The following is a 13,568-nucleotide window of genomic DNA, read 5'->3' as shown; positions in this document are numbered from 1 at the left end:
ACCGTGAGGCATGGGGGTGGCAGCATCATGTTGTGGGGGTGCTTTGCTGCAGGAGGGACTGGTGCACTTCACAAAATACATGGCATCGTGAGGAAGGATTATTTTATGGATATATTTATTAAGCAACATCTCAAGACATTAGTCAGGAAGTGTCACGTCCTGACCAGTAAAAGGAGTTATTTGTCATTGTAGTTTGGTCAGGGCGTGGCAGGGGGTGTTTGTTTTGTGTGTTTCGGTGTTTTTGGTTTATGTTCAATATTTTCTATTTCTATGTGTATATCTAGTTTTCTATTTCTATGTTGGTTTTTGGCAATGACCTCCAATTAGAGGCAGCTGGTTGTCGTTGTCTCTAATTGGAGGTCATATTTAGTTGAGTTTGTTTTCACTTGTGTTTTGTGGGTGGTTATTTTCTGTATAGCCTGTGTGCCTTATGGAACTGTTATCGTCGTTTGTTTATTTTGTTTAAGTGTTATCTTTAAATAAACTAAGAAGATGAGCACTTTACCCGCTGCGCCTTGGTCCAATCCTTACGACGCCTATGACAGGAAGTTAAAGCTTGGTCGCAAATGGATCTTCCAAATGGACAATGACCCCAAGCATACTTCCAAAGTTGTGGCAAAATGGCTTAAGGACAACAAAGTCAAGGTATTGGAGTGGCCATCACAAAGCCCTGACCTCAATCCAATAGAAAATCTGTGGGCAGAACTGAAAAAGTGTGTGCAAGCAAGGAGGCCTACAAACCTGACTCAGTTACACCAGCTCTGTCAGGGGGAATGGGCCAACATTCACCCAACCTATTGTGGGAGGCTTGTGGAAAGCTACCCAAAACATTTGACCCAAGTTAAACAATTGAAAGGCAATGCTACCAAATAGTAATTGAGAGTATGTACATTTCTGACCCACTGGGAATGTGATGAAAGAAATAAAAGCTGAAATAAATAATTCTCTCTACTATTATTCTGACATTTCACATTCTTAAAATAAAGTGGTGATCCTAACTGCCCTATGACAGGGAATTTTTACTAGGATTAAATGTCAGGAATTGTGAAAAACTGAGTTTAAATGTATGTGGACACCAGCTTTTTCGAAAATCTCATTCCAAAATCATGGGCAAAATCATATGGAGTTGGTCCCCCCTCTGCTGCTATAACAGCCTTCTGGGAAGGCTTTCCACCAAATGTTGGAACATTGCTGTGGGAGACTTGCATTCAGCCACAATAGCATTAGTGAGGTCGGGGGCTGATGTTGGGCGATTAAGCCTGGCTCGCAATTCATCCCAAAGGTGTTCGAAGGATTTGAGGTCAGGGCTCTGTGCAGGCCAGTCAAGTTCTTTTACACCGATCTCGACAAACCATTTCTGTATGGACCTTGCTTTGTGCACGGGATTATTGTCATGCTAAAACAGGAAAGGGCCTTCCCCAAACTGTTGCCACAAAGTTGGAAGCACAGAATCGTCTATAATGTCATTGTATGCTGTAGCGTTAAGATTTACCTTCACTGGAACTAAGGGGCCTAGACCGAACTATGAAAAACAGCCCCAGACCATTATTCCTCCTCCAACAAACTTTACAGTTGGCACTATGCATTCGGGCAGGTAGCATTCTCCTGGCATCCGCCAAACCCATATTCATCCATCGGACTGCCACATGGTGAAGCGTGATTCATCACTCCACTGCTCCAATAGCGTGAGCTGTACACCACTCCAGGCGATGCTTGGCATTGTGCATGGTGATCTTAGGCTTGTGTGCACCTGCTCGGCCATGGAAACCCATTTCATAAAGCTCCAGACTAACAGTTCTAGTGCTGACGTTGCTCCCAGAGGCAGTTTGGAACTCGGTAGTGAGTGTTACAGACGATTTTTATGTGCTTCAGCACTTGGCGGTCCCGTTCTGTGAGCGTGTGTGTGTGTGTGTGTGTGTGTGTGTGTGTGTGTGTGTGTGTGTGTGTGTGTGTGTGTGTGTGTGTGTGTGTGTGTGTGTGTGTGTGTGTGTGTGTGTGTGTGTGTGTGTGTGTGTGTGTGTGTGTGTGTGTGTGTTGGCTCTCCAGCTCCACTCTAATGGCAAAAGTCAACAGCAGGACTCCGGGGCAGAATCTATGCCTATCAAGGATGACCTCAGTGCTGAACTCTTGTTAGCTGCATTGTGGAACCAGGTCCTGGCTCTGAAAACAGCCACTATGCGAGATGTATCTCTGTCCTCCACTATCTACCAAAGTAGGATCCTCTATTCTCCGGGCTATGGCACCACCCCTGAGGTCTGTCTCTCTCTCTCCTCCTCCTCCTCCTCCTCCTCCTCCTCCTCCTCTACACAGGGTGTTGAAGGAGTATCTAGGGGAGAAAGAGGTGGAGCTGTCCCTAACCTTTGATGCAGTGGAGGAGACGGACCTGGGCAACTACACCTGCTTTGTGGAGAACCATATTGGGCGGAGGAGTGGCAGCGCCATCCTGCAAAAGAAAGGTATGCTTGGGCTCCGAATTGCTGCTTCTGCTAAAGCTGCTGCTATGACAGCAACACTTTAGGCTAACAGATTATGGGTAATGTCTCCCTGGGGAGGGGTGCGACGGTGCAGCGCCAGGCCTCAGCGCCATCCCACCTCCCTCGCCATCCCCTCCTGGAGGGGGGTGTCCCGCTGTGTCTCTTCTAATGGGACAGGTGATTAAAGCCACAACTAATGATGACCTTTCTTCTTCTGGTTCTGTCCTTCCAGTGGTTAAGTATAGGAGGGTAAACACCCAAGGCTCACTGAGAGACACTGATAGTGTCCCTCTCCCTATCTCTCTATCTCAATCTTTATCTGCCTTTCTATCTCTCTATCTCTATCTTTATCTGCCTTTCTATCTCTCTTTTCCTATTTTTCTGCATTTCTGTCTCTCTCCCTCTCTCCCCTCACCCCCCCCCTCTCCTTTTCCCTCTCTCGCTCTTGCTCTCTCCCTCTCTCTCTCACTCTCTCCCTCCCTTCTTCCCTCCCCGTTTTTCTTTCTCTCTGCCCCCTCTTTCTCCCTCCCTCCCTGTCTTTCTCTGATTATGCGTAGGGAGGAGCACAACCTCTGACTCATGCTAAGCAGTTAATTTAGTTCAGATTCAGCCTAAGATTGGTCAGAGGAGACAGGGGGTACCATTGTCACATAGTATTTGTGCAAGTAACAGTCAATTAGGGGTGAGAGCATTATCTCCGTTTCCCATTTGGGCAGTGACTAATTAAAACCCCATTTCCTCCTGCCAAATTTGTCTAATAATACTGTGTCATTCTATATGTATCATTCAATGAGGGCAAAGGTAAGGAACCTGGCTAAACTTAGATGTATACTTAGAGAAATACATTTAGGAAGCGATTGTATGGAGATGAATGTTGCTAGGTATTTAGTGAAAGCCATGAGTACTGAAAGAGCATGAGTTTGCAGACAGCAGACTTTGATCCCCTTTTCTCTTTGTCTTGGAAAGGCAGATATGCTTGAGTCACAGCTTTATAAGTGCATTGTAAACTAGATTTTGGCTGAGAGCAAATATATGTTTCATAGCCTCAGCACAATGAAAAACTACAACCGTGAATTGTCTGCTTTGTATGCACCAACAAAGTATTGTAGCAGGTCACAAAGGGCAAAATTATTCTAATGGAATCAAATATAATACTTACGTATTTTATGTTACAATATTGCATGAAAGATTAATCCCAAATGCCCTCCTAACATCCCAAAGAGCTGAGTCATCATCTCAAGGCATTGTTGTGGCTTAAGTGTCTCGTTTCACAAGGAAAACAATTCATTCAAAAATGTATTTCAGACCCTCGAGCACATTCATATTTCCATTAATGAGGAAAACGGCGTAATTTGTACCTATTAACTTTAGGTTCGTAGTCATATAGTGAACTGTATAATTTTGATAGCCATTCAAATTGAGGAAAATATGTAAACAAATAGCATGTAGGACAGCACAGACTAGATCAGACAAGGCTGTGTTGGGGAAGAAATGCATCCAAATATTTGGTCCATAAATATTTAATTCCCCATAAAACATGAGAAATCCTTCCCGCTCCAGTTTTGAAATATTGCTCAGCAAATGAGTGTCCTGAATATTCAGTATTTAAATATTAGTAGGAAGTACAGAACTGTACTATTACTTTGGACATCAGTTTAGTTCAGTTCAGGTTTCTCAATGAGAAGGAATGAGTGGTCCTGTGTTCTACACTGTCTGGGCTTGGAGTGAGGCTACAGAGACCTCTACTGGTCACTGCTCACTGGGCTAAACACTAATCATCACGGCCCATAGAACACATGACAGAACACATGCAACATAATGGAGGAGCACATTATAATCAAGAATAAACATTGAGGGCTCTACTCACAGTATTGATCTGTGTTGTATATGTGTGGGATGTTAGAGTAATGCTTGTAGTGAATGGCAATGGAATCTCCTTGTATTGTTCAACTGCAGCTGAATTGTGGTTTCACAGGGATGACTACAGGGCCCCTGTTCATAAAGCATCTCAGAGTAGGAGCGCTGATCTAGGATCAGTTTTGCCTTTTAGATCATAATGAATAAGATTACAAGGACAGTGGGAACCTGATCCTATATCAACACTTCTGCTCTGAGATGCTTTATGAATACAGGCCCAGATTGCTGAAGTGGTTTAGCTCAATAGGACATATACCTATTTTGATAAAAACAGAATGTATAAGGAAATGGCACGCCGACCCATCATCCCTCTCTTCTTAAAGGTTTTATGATTTCACAGATGAGTGCGTTCACACACCAATCTACCAAGTACCCCAGTGCTGTGTGTCAGTGACGAGTGGCCCGACAGATAGTGTAATGTCTGACAGATGCAGGATGAGAAATTATGCTACTATCATCTGGAGTGACTGCAGCTAAGATTGATGGCTCATATTTGGTGAATGGCAGCAGAGCAAACATGAACGATTTTAGCTAGCTTTGCACCCCCTCAGCCCCCTTTCATACACACGTACGCACACACACACCTTCAATATTGTGTGTGAAAGCATAGAACGAAGAAATGTTCTCATATCTCTGTCTTTCTGCTGTGTTTCTCATAAAGAATATATATGACAGTTCAATTGAACTCAATTCAGATGAATGCTTGGTTCTTCATGCAGTATTTCCTCACAGAACACTTGGAAATGACTTAATTTAACCCTATAGGCCCCCAAGAACTGTGAACGTAAGCTTCTGTTGGCATTGCAACGAAAACACTCTTTAGTAGAAAGATACAGAGGAATTGTGGTAGGGGAAAATGACTTGAGTAATGTTAGTATGTTGTGGCAGTAAGTGTCTTATTTCTCTGTTTCTCCTCAGACTCTTCATATCTATCTCTCTCTGTATGTCTATATTTGTTCTCTACCAGACATGTATCATATCTATCTTTCTGTTCTGTCTCTTTCTCTTTCTCCTGTACCAGACATGTACAGGCTAGAGCTGGCCGGTGGACTAGGAGCCATCCTCCTTCTGCTGGGCTTCTTCACGGCCATCTACAAGTGCTACAACGTGGAGATCACGCTCTGCTACCGGAGACACTTTGGGAGTGACGAGACAGAGGACGGTGAGTGTGTGTCACCTGGGGCTGGGCTAGGTGTGTCCTACATGACCAGTTCTGGGCCTATAGCCCACCCAGTGAGATTCTCAGAGCAGGGAAAAGGTCAGTCACAGCTCTCAGCGCCCCCGGAGACTGTAACAAAAGAGGTATTGTCACCGTATTAAGGATTCATGTGAGAGAAAAAAAAGTATCTGTTTGAAATTCATGAGATCTAGGGGCTGATGCTCCTTATTTTAGTGACACAGAATTACTTACCATTTTGGCCACTTATCCCATAGTTGTCTCTATCCACACTTCTTTGTTTTAGGATTTAAGTTTCACAATTCTATGACATGGTTGTCACTTTCTAGGATAGATCCCCTTGCTATACATTCACAATAGAGACATACAGCTTTTTTGTTGTTAAACAACTATGTCATGTCATACTCATATTCATCTAGAATTCTCATTTGGTAACAGAAAACTGTCTCTTTGTCTTTGTCTCTTCACCCACAGACAACAAGGAGTATGATGCATATTTGTCCTACACCAAAGTGGAGCTGGATTCGATGAACAGGGGCTCCAGTGAAGAGGAGCAGTTTGCACTGGAGATCCTCCCAGATGTTCTGGAGAAACACTACGGATACAAGCTCTTCATCCCCGACCGGGACCTCATCCCTAGCAGTCACAGCAGTGAGTGATCCCTCCCATCCCTTCATCCCCCCCGCCCCCCCCATCGCTGTCCCTCATGGGAGGGCTTCTCTTTGTGATCTAGGTCTACCTCCATCCATCCATCTCTCTTTCTCTCTCTCTCCCTTCCTCTATCCATCCATCCACCCATCCCTCCCTCTCTCCATCTCCCCAACTCTGTCCCTAGTGGGAAGGCTTCCACCCACTGCCCAGAATTCATTTGACTGTCAAGAAGAATCAAGACAGATGCACATCTTAATCTCCTTTGCCGTGGCTGTATTTGTTCTGTCATCGCCAATATAAGGGTGGTGTGTGTTGTGGTGTGCTTTGAGGGCCTGCATATATTGTGTTATCTGTCAATGATGGATCTCCCATCTCCACAAGGCAGCTACTGTACCGTTTATTGGTGTTGGCATCTTATTTGGGAGTGTAATTGGTGTAAAATAGTTACATGTATGGTAAAAGCAGCGAGGAAATGTAATTCAGCAACTGTATGTATGGTTTACCAGTACATTACATAAGCTTGATGTACAGTGCATTCGGAAAGTATTCGGACCCCTTGACTTTTTACACCTGAATTTGGGGAGTTTCTCCCATTCTTCTCTGCAGATCCTCTTAAACTCTGTCAGGTTGGATGGGGAGCGTCGCTGCACAGCTGTTTTCAGGTCTTTCCAGAGATGTTCGGTGGGGTTCAAGTCCGGACTCTGGCTGCGCCACTCATGGACATTCAGAGACTTGTCCTGAAGCCAGTCCTGCGTTGTCTTGGCTGTAGTTTGGGTCGTTGTCCTGTTGAAAGGTGAACCTTTGCCCTAGTCTGAGGTCCTGAGTGCTCTAGAGCAGGTTTTAATCAAGGATCTCTCTGTACTTTGCTCCGTTCATCTTTCCCTCGATCCTGACCAGTGTCCCAGTCCCTGCCGCTGAAAAACATCCCCACAGCATGATGCTGCCATCACCATGCTTCACCGTAGGGATGGTGCCAGGTTTCCTCCAGACCTGACGCTTGGTATTCAGGCCAAAAAGTTCAATCTTGGTTTCATCAGACCAGCGAATCTTGTTTCTCATGGTCTGGGAGTGCTTTAGGTACCTTTTGGCAAACTGTACCTTTTACTGAGGACTGGCTTCCGTCTGGCCACCCTACCATAAAGGCCTGATTGGTTGAGTGAAGGTTCTCCCATCTCCACAGAGGAACTCCGGCTCTCTGTCAGAGTGACCATCGGGTTCTTGGTCACCTCCCTAACCAAGGCCCTTCTCCCCCGATTGCTCAGTTTGGCCGGGCAGCCAGCTCTAGGAAGAGACTGGGTGGTTCCAAACTTCTTCCATTTAAGAATGATGGAGGCCACTGTGTTCTTGGAGACCTTCAATGCTGCAGAAAGTTTTCCGTACCCTTCCCCAGATCTGTGCCTTGACACAATCCTGCCTCGGAGCTCTACGGACAATTCCTTCGACCTCATGGCTTGGTTTTTCCTCTGACATGCACTGTCAACTGTGGGACCTTACATAGACAGGTGTGTGCCTTTCCAAATCATGTCCAATCAATTGAATTTACCACAAGTGGACTACAATCAAGTTGTAGAAACATCTGAAGGATGATCAATGGAAACAGGATGCACCTGAGCTCAGTTTAGAGTCTCACAGGAAAGGGTCTGAATGCTTATGTAAATAAAGTATTTCAGTTTTTTATTTTTAATACATTTGCACAAATTTCTAAAAACCTGTTTTCAATTTGTCATTATAGGGTATTGTGTGTAGATTGACTGGGGGGGAAATGTATTTAATTCATTTTCGAATAAGGCTGTAACGTAACAAAATGTAGATAAAGTCAAGGGGTCTGAATACTTTCCGACTCCACTGTATGTCAATTAATCTTGTTATACTTTTATACACACAGCCAAAGGTACATGCACACGAGCACACTCACAATCACATAGGCCCTACACACACATCTCTCCACCTATGGCATTTTGCCCCATACAAAAAATTATGTTCCCACCTTGCATAACAAATATATTGCAAACTAATGTCCATTCCTTGCATAATTTAACATGCAGTGAATTCAAAATAAATCAAAAACTCCTTAGGCTGGTCAAAGCCATGCTTACATAAATAAACTGCTTTCTAAGTGTGTTTGCTCACTGGCACGCCATGGGACTCAGTAGGGTGTATTGACAGTGCTGCATAGGTAATGAATTATAGAGAAGTGTTCAGTTCCTTGAGAGGCAGGCTGCCATCATTAGTACCAACGCATTTACAGATCAGGCCAACACGACCAAATAACAACGTGTTTAAACGCCTCATTTGTTCATAAAGAGAGGGGGGGACAGAGACAGAGAGAGCAAGAGAGAGAGAAAGAGAGAGTGCGAGAGAGAGAGAGAGAGATAGAGCAATTATTTGTATTAATTGATTTACGTAATCATCAGCATATGAAAAACGGGGCGAGACATTTTTTTAAATAGCACTCTAGCTCAGTCCCGCCCATACAAATTGTACTATTTATGCACAGCAAATTGACCGTGAAATTGCAATGTGTTGTTGCTCTTCCATCATTAATTTTGTTAGGAACTGGCAAGAAATGAAAGGAAGAGCATTTCAAATCAAATCCACCAACATCGCAAGGTTAACATATTTATACATATTTCATTGCCAATTAAACATCTGAATGTTTATTAAATTAATATCAATATATGTTAATGTAACATTGTAAAGATATGAATCTCTCTGACCCTTTTTGAACTCTCTCAGTATAGTGCCTCTGTATTAGCAGTCTGAACATTACCCCCAATACATATTTATGGTTGAATCTATTACGCATTTGTCCATGAAAAACACAACATTATCTCAATATCCATACTAGACGAGACTTGGGGCCCTGCAGGAAAAACAACACATAACAAAGGGTTGAGCTGCTACCCCTGCTAAGTGTATCCTTTATTTAACATTGGCCTCATTATTTCTCCACTACATTGCTAAAGTTTTATACACAAGTAAGGAGAAAGGATCTCATTTGTGAGGCTTGCTTTGGTGCTCACTGTGCTCAGAGTACTATTTTCAGGCTGCCGCTAATACCTCCATATTGAAAAGGTCTGACACGTTATCTTTCATCATAAGCCAGAAAAAAAGGTTGATAGACAGTCTCAAGCTCCTTTAGCTCTGGTGCCACTGCCACATAATGTGTGTGGTAGATTACTTTGAACAAAGTCCCTCACACAGCACATTCTTCAGCTGAGGTCGCTGCCTCTTAATATGTGTGAGGGGAGATCCCATTCCCCCATAAAAAAGCATTTCTAAGTGAATAGCCTAATACAAGACAATCTTGTATATGTCATCTTTTCACGTTAAGCCACATCGATTAAGCTGCATGGGTGTAAAGAACGATCATTCAAATGTAAATTGGGTCTGAGTAACATTTAGTTAGAATACTCAGTCTTTAGACTAGATAATGCAATTGTGTGCTGCCCGAGGGGAGGTGTGGTGTTTTTTTTAGAGCCTTTTATATTCAGGGGGTTTATTCTTAAATACATGCTCCATTAACCACAGTCTGGATACTGTGCCGTGTAAAGGAAGTTAGAGATCTGGGCCCGTGTCCACAAAGCGTTTCAGAGTAGGAGTGCTGATCTAGTATCAGTTTTGCCATAGATCATAATGAATAAGATTACATAGACAGATCCTGGATCAGCACTCCTACTCTAGGTTGCTTAGTTTGGCCCAACAATAATAAGATGATGTATCGAGTGTTTTAACCAACTGTTTAGGCCTTTTTATGTTTATTTTCGTGTTTTCTTTCTTGTGATCTCTGTTATAGTGCTATTAATGTGATTAGGCCTTGTGTTGACTTTCATGCTAATCGTCGTATGTATAGGAATGTGGGTTTGTAGTAGGATATGGAGGTGGGGCACAAGTCATGTGGTGGCACTGGTGCCTGGGGTGGTGTTGGGTGTCAGGGAAGGAAGATGTGGGGTTTAAGGGTGTGGTGTGTGGAGCAATGTGTGTGTAGCAGTGGGGTGGGTGGTTGAGGTAGAGGGGGGACAATGTGTGATGTGACACGTGTAGGTGTAAAAGACAGGGCCCCTGCAGGGGAAGGCAGGACACTATGGACCATTACCCAGCCTGAGCCAGCCATCCACTAAGAGCTAAAATGGAATTTACCTCTTTACATCTCTCTCTCTCTCTCTCTCTCTCTCGCTCTCTCGCTCTCTCCCTTCAACTTCCTGTTTTCTATGACTCATAGATATTTAGCAGTGTACATGTTTTGCCTACTTTTCAACAGGCTAATGACATTACTATTGTAATATGTTCACCTACACGTTTAGGATTAATACGTCAGGGTAGTGAGAAGCCTATATTGACTAAAGTGATGTGTTTTTAAAGTGTGGTGTTGTCCTGATGCTGTCTGTTTGGCGGTATAGTGGGAGTAGTTATAGGGGGTGTAATGTGACATAGATCAGAGTGTTGGTTGCTTCTGTGTTTTGTAATGTCTCGGGGTGTTGTTTTAGACCTGCTGCTTCATACTGCTGTGATCTCAATTCTAAATGGACAAATATGAATGTTTTGTTACACGCTATTCTTTGACATGCTCTCTCTCTTTCTTTCCCTTTCTCTGTATCATTCTGTCTTTCTCCCTCTTGCTGTATCTCTGTTTCTTTCTTTCTCCCGCTCTCTGTCTGTGTATCTCTGTTTCTTTCTTTCTCTCTCTCTCTCTCTCTGTATCTCTCTCTCTCTCTGTGTATCTCTGTTTGTTTCTCTCTCTCTCTCTCTCTCTCTCTCTCTCTCTCTCTCTACCCTATTTCTCTTTGTATGTCTCTCTCTTTCTTCTCCAGTCTACATCGAGGACCTGGCGCGAAGCGTGGAGCAAAGCAGGCGGCTGATCATCGTGTTGACTCCTGAGTTTGTGGCCAAGCGTGGCTGGAGCATCTTCCAGCTGGAGACACGGCTCCACAGCATGCTGGTGACAGGGGAGATCAAAGTCATTATGATCGAGTGTGCTGACCTCAAGAGCGTCATCAACTACCAAGAGGTGGAGGCCCTGAAGAACACCATCAAAGTGCTCACCATCATCAAGTGGAGGGGCCCTAAGAGCAACGAGCTCAAGTCCAAGTTTTGGAAGCAGGTGATTTACGAGATGCCGGTAAAGAGGAAGGAGATGCTGTCTCGGCGGCAGGTGCTTGACTCCGGAGAGCAGGGCCTGTTCGGCGACCTGCAGACGGTCTCCACCATCGCCATGACGACCACGTCTGCCTCGCTGGCGCCCGCCCACCATGCCGAGATCCCAGACTTTAATCAGGCCGGCCACCCCCAGATGAGACACTACTGCACCCGTAGTTACGAGTATAAGATGCCCGGTTCCCCCGTGCAGATATCCACCTTGAGTAACCGTCACATGTACTGCAATATCCCCATGACGCTGCTCAACGGACAGGTGACTCAGAACAACACGATGGGAAAGAGCAAGCAGGAGATCCACTTGAACAGCACATTCGTCCCTCTATCTGGAAGGGAACTCACAAGTGATATCTGGTAGACTGATATTCAGCAACCGGCTTGATGGCACCATTTTTATTTATTTATTTTTAGCTTTTTTTATCTGCATGAAGACTCATTTAGACAAAACACTGATAAAAAAAAAGACTGAACTTAATCATTTCTCACGGACTACTTTCATTGGCGATTAAATGTTTTATTTTTTTTGTTCAGCCATAAGAAAAAAAGGAAAAAAGGAGTTGCTCCAGTCATAATTTTCTTACTTGAAAAATGTCTCCTTTTCGGAGATAAGTAATACATTAAAAAACCTTGTTTTTAATGTTCAAGGTATTGTTATTATGTACAGTTTTCATATCTTCTATAAACATTCATGATGATTCCTTTGAGATGTTAATGGTGTATGAGTATGTGAGTGAATCCACATTAAATGATTCTGATCTGGGATACTTCATGGGAAAGGGGGACATTTCTCATTGCAGCACAATTCTGTAAAGACCGACTGAACACATTCTCTGTGAGCTTTAAACATTTTACAGTATATTTAAGCAAATCAATAATGTTTGAAGGTATTGTCATTGTTTGAGGCCAATTAAATATGAATATTTGAAATGTTTGATACAATATTTGTTTGAGTTGTATTCTGTGACTCTAGTTGCTGTCTCTTGATTTCTGCCTATTACTTTGCTAATTCTATTTGGTAAAAACAAGAAGCCCTCATCAACTTTTTTTCTACTTCTCTGCTGAAATCCTCCCCTGCTTCTCATGCCTTCTTTCCTCCCTGTCGGCCATATTGCTTTCAGATTACTATTGAGTTGTCTCCTTGAGGATGACCTGCTCTCTAAAGGTTACAGATGGACTCAGTGTGGTGCTTTGGGAACCGATCGTAGTTTTGACTGACTGTATTGTAGAAATGGAATGGAACTGGAATCACCTGAGAGATATTTGCATTTGTATCTATTTTATTTATTTAGTTTGCAAAATGAGAAGAGAATAGTCTTAAAGAATCTTCCTCTTCTCAGCATGCTTTTCTGCTTCTATCCTGGCTCCACCCTAGAGAATTCATCCTATTTGTCTGCTTTGTTTTTTAATATAGCACCCTCTATCTGTCTCATTGCGTTATAGCCGAAATACCAAGATTGTAAAAAAAAAAAATGACTTAGACATGGTCTGAGCTTGGTGACCTTCAAGAGCAAACGAAAATACTAACCGCAGGAGGTCAAAGAGATTTCAACCATCAGTCTGAACCATTGCTGAACTGCCCACAGATGTCTTCTCCAACATCAGTTATAAATCAGAAGTTTATTTAATGCCTTTTTGTTCTGTTTGCAAGCTGATGGATTTTGATAGTGATTCCATGCCATGAATAGCCAGGGCATCAATGTGCATATGATGAAATCAAATAAATAATTTGATGGGACCCTTGCGAATGGCTGTATATTAAATCATGTTGAAATCACACAGGTTGTTTACTGCTTGATTTATTCTATAGGCACTTTGTTTGGTTTTGATTGTCATGTAATGCTGTCATTTTACCTAAGTGGAGTAATAATACTCATATATGTGGTGGAGTACAATATGTCATGCTTTCAATGGTCATACATGTCAGCTACTATTGCAACAGGAGCTTTCGTCTTTCCAAGTCGCAAAAACTGAAATACTGTATGTTTGTTAGGCGGCCCTCTATTACCTATGGAAGCCCATTCCCGCAACTTTAAAAAAAAAATGTTGATACAATCAAAACATTTCGAGATACTAAGTCAAAATTGAGACACTAACGCAGAATTTCAAGATACTAACTTGACATTTCGAGATAGTAAAACACACATATAGGATATGTGTCTTCATTTGTAGCATTATGTGGCGATTTCCATCTATCC

At 43.0% G+C, this 13,568-nt stretch overlaps 1 protein-coding gene across 1 annotated transcript in view; it reads left to right on the top strand.

The window, feature by feature from the left end:
* The window catches only part of il1rapl2 (interleukin 1 receptor accessory protein-like 2), a 330,998-nt gene extending 317,849 nt beyond the window's left edge, over positions 1-13,149 (top strand). Inside the window, exons 8-11 of the mRNA XM_014200126.2 lie at positions 2,311-2,456; positions 5,413-5,553; positions 6,043-6,219; positions 11,031-13,149. Of these exons, the coding sequence (XP_014055601.1) occupies positions 2,311-2,456; positions 5,413-5,553; positions 6,043-6,219; positions 11,031-11,731 (1,165 nt within the window). The 3' untranslated portion in view covers positions 11,732-13,149. The remainder of the gene's footprint in view (positions 1-2,310; positions 2,457-5,412; positions 5,554-6,042; positions 6,220-11,030) is intronic.
* Positions 13,150-13,568: the final 419 nt, after the last annotated feature.

The sequence above is a fragment of the Salmo salar genome, chromosome ssa05 (assembly GCF_905237065.1).
Source record: "Salmo salar chromosome ssa05, Ssal_v3.1, whole genome shotgun sequence".
NCBI classification, from domain to species: Eukaryota; Metazoa; Chordata; class Actinopteri; order Salmoniformes; family Salmonidae; genus Salmo; species Salmo salar.
The sequence above is the reverse complement of the archived record's forward strand: the minus strand, read 5'-3'. Positions and strand labels throughout refer to the sequence as shown.